The sequence below is a fragment of the Mycetomoellerius zeteki genome, unplaced genomic scaffold, assembly GCF_001594055.1.
Source record: "Mycetomoellerius zeteki isolate Tzet28-1 unplaced genomic scaffold, Tzet1.0 scaffold931, whole genome shotgun sequence".
NCBI lineage: Eukaryota > Metazoa > Arthropoda > Insecta > Hymenoptera > Formicidae > Mycetomoellerius > Mycetomoellerius zeteki.
The window spans coordinates 15,289-22,889 of record NW_017257970.1 but is presented as its reverse complement, the minus strand read 5'-3'; the positions used below and the strand labels follow the sequence as shown (position 1 = coordinate 22,889).

The 7,601-nt window shown below is 29.5% G+C and overlaps 1 protein-coding gene across 1 annotated transcript in view; it reads right to left on the bottom strand.

Moving 5' to 3' along the window:
- Positions 1–7,076, bottom strand: part of LOC108730558 (uncharacterized protein DDB_G0287625) — a 20,273-nt gene extending 13,197 nt beyond the window's left edge. The window contains exons 1-6 of the mRNA XM_018460335.1: positions 6,874–7,076; positions 6,078–6,202; positions 5,616–5,801; positions 5,134–5,397; positions 2,591–2,643; positions 2,230–2,383 (exon numbers count right to left, since the gene is read on the bottom strand). Coding sequence (XP_018315837.1) covers positions 2,230–2,383; positions 2,591–2,643; positions 5,134–5,397; positions 5,616–5,801; positions 6,078–6,202; positions 6,874–6,967 — 876 coding nt within the window. The 5' untranslated portion in view covers positions 6,968–7,076. The remainder of the gene's footprint in view (positions 1–2,229; positions 2,384–2,590; positions 2,644–5,133; positions 5,398–5,615; positions 5,802–6,077; positions 6,203–6,873) is intronic.
- Between the last annotated feature and the right edge of the window lie 525 nt (positions 7,077–7,601).

Below are 7,601 nucleotides of genomic sequence, written 5' to 3'. Positions count from 1 at the left end.
TAAATTTTGCACTTTTTGAATGTGGTAGGGATAGCGATTATCTCCTTTTACAGTTCGCCAAATTGTTTGTGGTGACACTCCCAATACAGCCGACGCATTCCGAACGCTGGTCTCAGGATGATTGTCAAAATGTTGTAAAATACGATTCCCTGCCTGCAAATCTCTTCGTAACGCTGCTTGAAATCGGTTGTTTTCTTGTCGAATTGAAAATGATCCAGTCTCTCGCAATCTATTAAATGTCAACATAAACACTCTTCGGTTTGGCACTCTTCTGTTTGGAAATCGTCGTGCATATTCTCGCACCGCCTTTAAAGCATTACCGTTGCAGAAACCGTATACAAAAACCATATCAGCATATTCACTATTAGAATACGTACGCGGCATATTGCAAAAGACAAAATTCATCTACTGTTAAAGGCTTTCAAAGAGCGACTGACAAATTCATAACAGAAAGTGGAAAATGTAATCAAATATGTCGGTGCTAGATATGGCAAGAAATGTAAACATTTTTTTTCGATTTCTCTGAAACGGAGCAAAAACGAGCATATGTCTATAGGACTTTTTTTCTTAGTTTTTTACTCCTCTACACGCTCCCGAAGTTTTGCCATTTAATTTGGAAACACCCTGTATATATTTAAAATACTTGAGTCGCAAGGATGATGAAATAAATTATTTGACTCGAGAAATATTCTTCCATACACGTAAATATCCTTCTTTACTAATATTTTCTATTTTCATGATATTTCCATTTGTTAAATAACAAAATGAATCGGAAAGACTTCCAATATTAAATAGAAACTTTTTTTTTTTTTCAAGGATAAGTTTTTTAAACTGAATATAATTTTGATTAGGAACTGGACCTTCAAAATGTTCTTGCTTATGCGAAAAATTTTCTTTATTGACCTGCTCTTTTGAATAAAATATCTGATCAAGTTTTATCGTTTTACAATTTGTTGTAACGGTTTCTCATGTTTTCTAGGTAATTTCTTCAAACTTTGAAGAAAACTTTCAAATGGAAATGCGCTATATCTACTAAAGTTTCCAAAAATTTGTATGTCATCATATACATGAATTAAACCATGTACGTTATGAGATATATTTTCTTTTCCGTATAATTTACCAAAATTCTGAACAAAATATGTAAGTAATAAATGCGCGTAGTCTGCATATTTCTGGATGTACTCTTCGTTTGAAAAAATTGTGACTGCAATGTGAAGGCAAAGAAAATTTATATATCTGTCTTTTTCAATGTTTTCTTTTAAAACAACTGGTCCTGCATATAGTAAAAAGAATCTAAATTTAGTTGCCTTCCATCTCTTGATTTCATTTAAAGAACGCGATTTTCGAATGAATTCCTTTGGTATACATTCAGCTATTAATAGTAATTGTCTGTTAATCTCATTAACTTTTGAAGATTTTAATTTCATATGTGGCTTTCCAAAAATCCACATCATCAACAATTTTTTCATGACACCTAAACAAATGAGGTATATTCTAAGGGCACACAAGAAATCATATTAATTCCTGGAATTCTTTCTATTATGAAAGTACCAGAATGATGTTGAATCTGGTTTTTATTTTTGAAATTTTGATCTGTTCTTTTTGTACAATTAATTTTAGGAAAACAAGTTCGACCTTTCAAATACGTTCCTTTTTGAAAACATTTTGTACAGGAATAAAAACCTGTATGGCCCTTTATGTAACAAATAAAAGATTTGGCAGGAGCATCATATATAAATCCTTTAATTCTAAATTGTTTTATGTTACCATTAATACTAATACCGTTTACTGTAAAATCGATTGCTTCATTAACAAACTGTATTAAGAATTCATTAGCGTTTGCTGGCTTTTCATAACCATGATATATTCCTACAACGGTTACCTCTGTAGGATTTGAATATAAACTACATAATATGGGATATATCTGGCTACTTGAACTTTTACTCAAAGGTAGACCATCAATATTTATCAATACTTCAATCATATTTAAACCATCATCTTTGTAAAGTTTTTTTATTGCAGCAGAAAGACTAAAATGGTAATATGTGCCTGACTCTATGTTTTGAATGTCTAAACTTCTAGGAATAGATAAAAGAGCTCTAGCGTCTGTAGGCAATTCATTTGATTCAATGTAACTTGCTTTTAATAATTTTAAAAGATCAGACAGAGCTAAATGATCAATTTTGTGTTTCAGTGCCCAGTTTTTTAAATTAATTGTAAAAGATGAACCTGAATTTGAAGCAGGTCATTTTTATTTTCTAATTGTTTGTTCAATGAATCACTTATATCAACAAAATCCAAATTATCCTCTAGTATATCTCTATTCAAATCGTCGTCAATATAATCTGATTTTGATACAAATTTAGGTGTAGATGACTTTAGTCTAGATTCAGCAACATCTTTTGTACTTACTATATTATTTATTACATCATCTCTCTCTTCACATATACATTCTTGAGAGAGTAAAGCTAAATTTTTATTCAATTCTATATTTATTTTTTTATAAAAACCAGATCGAGATCTCTTCGACATAATCACATTAATTAAATAGAAGAAATAATTATTGCAATAAAAGCCACACCTTATATACCTTACATGCACTTCCCTCTTAGTAAATGCTGTGTTTAATGGAAGATCTGAAACCTAGTAAAAAAGTATACACATTAAAACGAAAATCTATAATATGCATTATATATACATTATTAGTATAATATAAATTATTTCCAGTACTTCGATCCTCAGATTTTAAAAATTTTCACTGACAGTGAATGTTAGAACACAGCCTATATATAATATAAATTGAGTATATTTTCAATACTGGTAGTACTAAAAATGTATATTTAAATATAGCCTGTATAAATAAATACATAAATTATTTCATCTGTGATACTCTTTTGCGATACATTTCCTAACCTCAATACTAATCATTAACTTTAACGCTTAATATTTCAGTTCGTGTGGCAGAACGACGCTTATTTCTACCAGATTCTTTCGTTTTGATGAAAAAACGCATCGAATAAGCCTAATTTTAATTTTTGAGGTGCTCAAAGCTAATAACTGTGTATAATTACCTAAATTATATATAAATTTATACTTACCTATTTCGTAGCTATGAAAAATATATTATAAAAATTTTTATAAAAATATCAGTTCTATATCACACATCTATATCACATACAATTAATAATCAACTTTATAACTGAGCACAAATTTCGAGCCTCGAGGTTAAAATCTGCAAAATCGGTTGTCCGCACAAGCTATGACTGCGTTCAGCAGACTCAACAGTTTTGCAACCATTTATTTATGATTCGTCTCGCTGTAATTGGATTATACTTTTAAATCTAAAGGAATAGTTCTATCTCAGTGAAGAATCATAAAATCATTGAAAAACTATTCAGTCTGCTGAACGCGACTTATGTACGATTCGTTTATGTCTAACATTTTCAAGAGCGCCATGCGTATTGAGCCAATCAGCGAGCAATCGAGTCACGTGTCAAATTGACGACTCTCTGACTGCGTTCCACTTAATGCTCGCGAACATCGTTTATCCTTGTTTAACATTTGATAAACGACAAGGAATATAAAGTCATCATTTTTGTGGTTTCCTTCCATGCTATTATATTACGTGGGTTAGGTCCGATTGCACCAACGTTACTTTGATTTTAAACAAGAGAGAGAGAGAGAGAGAGAGAGAGAGTTTGCGTATGAGAAGTTCGTAGAATGTATAGGAATATTCTCAAAAGTACCAGTATTCTCATATAGTACCATAATGTTCCAAGGAACATTCTAAAGATGTTTAGAAAACGTCCTAAAGGCGTCCTTTAAATGTGTTTAGTATACAAATTATTGTTCCAGTCACGCATGAAATAAAATGTTCTAAGAATATTTATTTAATGTTGTTAGAATATATATATATGTGTATGTATTCTGAGAACTAGACGAATAATATTCTAGTATCATTCAGAACATTCTTAGAACCATCTTAAGAATATTCTTTACAAACATTTTTAGAATATATTGAAAGTACCTTGTAAGAATATTCTCTGAACATATTGTGCTGTATGGATATACAAGTTTGTGTAAATATACCTTACTATGTGTCTACATCTTTGAATTGACTGTTACATGATTTCCATGTTGTCAGTTGTACGTGAGCATCTATAAGAGCGAAATCGCTTAACTTTCCTAAACTATAGTATTTTAATAGAGGAAATTGATTGGAACACCATGTTGTTAAATGTTCAGAATGGTCACGTGCAAGGGATAACTATTATCATTTTTAGCTAAGTGAACCTATAAATTGGACTACTCACAAATATTCAGAAAGTCTATTATTTTTTTTTAGAATTTTTGATATGTAGTTTTTTGAATTCTAAAAAATATATATTCTAAAATTCGTATTAAAAAAATTAAGAAATTTTGTAAAAAATTATAATATTATAGAAATTCTGAAAATTTCCGAAAATTCTAAGACAAATATTATAATTCTGATAAAATTCTGATCGCAATTCAACTATCTCGCAGTTTCATAAATACATCCGGCGAAAATGTGTAATATATATTATATTTAGGGCTACCATTCGTCGTCTTTTCTCCTTGACATCGTCCTCTTTTTTTAGGGTATCTGGAAATGTCCAGGGAGATTTTCCAAAGATACCCGACATAATTATGAACGATAATTATTCGAGAAAATCTCGGACGTTTCCGAACGTCACTTTGGTGGAACATAATAAAATGTCTGTTTTTCATTTGGAAATAAATTCCTGATTTTTTTTGATAAAGTATCAAAATCAGCATTAAATAATTGAACTCTACAAACATTATAATATATGTATATCTGTAATACATATTTTGAAATACATAATAAAAATATTTTCTATAAATTCTTAATAATTACATTTCTATAGTGTCTACTGATTTTTTAAACATAAACTGAGTAACAAGAAGTTCTGTCAATTTTCTACGTTTGGCTTCATCGAGTATGTCATGCTTCTCATAGAATTTTACAATAATATGTCCATCTATGAAGCTCGATAAAAGTTCCTTTAAGTCCTTTTAAAAATAATAGAAATATTAATACATATATATATATTTTTTTTTGTTCATACAAGTTAGAATTGTATCATTACATACCACATTTTCAATTGTTGCTGAATTAGAATAATATGGAGAAATACGTGAAGTTGTGTTTAATTTCTGACCGTTATTAATTTTCTTCAATTCTATTTTTTTATCAGATTTGTTTAATGAAAAATCTATATTCGCTTTTTTAGTATTTGATACATCTGATGAATCGTTTGAACTATTTTCACTGCTATGCGAACTTTCAGCATCAGAACTATCAGTAAATGTTGTATTTAATATTTCTTTACATGTAGGATGTTCTTTTGTATATGTCTATAAAAAAAATTAAAAAATATATTTTTCTTTTTTTCAATTAATCATATTTTATTAATATTTTAAATAATCGATGTTCATATTTGTGGTTGACACCATTTTCTTTAAAAATAATTATCAGTATTAAAATTCAAAGCATACAAGTCAACCACAAATATGAAAGCGTTTAACTTTTTGTTGCAAAAAAACAATATTTTATTATACACAAAAAAACTTACAGAAGCATTACTGCAGGATAATTTAGAAAACCCAACTTTGCTTTTTTCACGAAATGATTCTTCATTTTTTCTTTGTTCACAATTAAGGGACTCTGTCTTTGTTATAAGTGGTTTCCATAATTGTTCATTTTTGTTGGAAAACTTTGCCGATTGATTGACATTATCCGATGTCTGGTGTGAGTCGTCCTATAAAAGTATAAAGTAGCAAAATTATAGTTTACATGTGCAGGGATCGGTGAAATATGACTTATTAAAAAAAAATATATATATATGTAGATATAATAGATTACAGAAGCGCGTATTTAAAATGATAAATACTAAACGATTCTTATTCAATTTTATTTAAATTACATATTTTCGATAATGTTATTTTAAATACGACCGACCTCCGTATATATGTGTACATAAGATTATATAATTTTATTTGCAAAATTCTAAAAATTAAAAAAATTTTTGTCATACTTTTATACTTTCTATCAATAGTTTCCTCTTCTCAAGAAAACAGCGTATGCCTCCAATGGTAGATATTATTTGTGCCACTTCAGTCTCATTAATAGTAAGAAAAGTTTCTTTATCAATATCTTCCTCTAGATAACATATAAAATATGAGGATGAGATTATCATGGTGGAAATTTTTTTCAGAATTTTTATATAAATTGGACTACTCACAAATATTCAGAAAGTCTATTATTTTTTTTTAGAATTTTTGATATGTAGTTTTTTGAATTCTAAAAAATATATATTCTAAAATTCGTATTAAAAAAATTAAGAAATTTTGTAAAAAATTATAATATTATAGAAATTCTGAAAATTTCCGAAAATTCTAAGACAAATATTATAATTCTGATAAAATTCTGATCGCAATTCAACTATCTCGCAGTTTCATAAATACATCCGGCGAAAATGTGTAATATATATTATATTTAGGGCTACCATTCGTCGTCTTTTCTCCTTGACATCGTCCTCTTTTTTTAGGGTATCTGGAAATGTCCAGGGAGATTTTCCAAAGATACCCGACATAATTATGAACGATAATTATTCGAGAAAATCTCGGACGTTCCCTAACGCCTTAAAAGAGGACGGCGTACCCGAGAAAAATAACTTTCGAAAGACAGCTCTATATATATATATATATACGAGGAATAAATGCTAAACTCCCGAAATTGTACATACACGTATCGGAGAAAGTATATGAAGAAAACACGTAGAAGAAAAACAGAAAACACGCGAAAGCCATTTGTTTCTCAAGGGTACTTACCAATAAATCGATCATACCATTTAGATAAGTTCCATTCCTGCAATTTTATTTTTATGAATTCCTCGTTTGTGTTGCACATAATGTTTTTCTCCATCTTGATAGATAAAGCACAAAACACTAATGAGTACACACTACAATAGATGATATCAGAGGCACGATACTAACGTAGTCGACAACACCTCAACGGTCATCCGTTCGCTGCGCCCGGCCCGTACAAATAAGTGCCCGTGAAACAAAAACCGAGCGCGTTTGTTTCCATGCATGCGCGCCGTGTATGCTTACGCGTCAGGCGCGCGAATTTGAAAAGAGTGTGCATTTGACTTATAAGTTTTAAGGCCGGTATTTATGCGTACAGTCGATTCTTATATTTAAGACCGTCTTCAATACTTAAGATATCATAAGTCAATCACAGAACTATATATTATATATCATTTAAAGATATTATTTAAGATGATCTTGAAATAAAAATTGACTTATATATACGAATACCGCGCGGGTGTATACCAAAATAGCAATTTTATGATCGTATTATGCGTATTTTACTTATAAACAGTCATTTCCATTGAATTTATATATAAAAAATATGTTTTTCCCAGACTTATGCCCTAATTTTGCGCTAATTTAAACGAATTGTGAATTTTGTTCTCTCTACAATAAATTTGGTTGACACAAATAAAAAATGTCATACCGCCAACCATAATGTGTCTACCAAATACTTTGGTTACGTT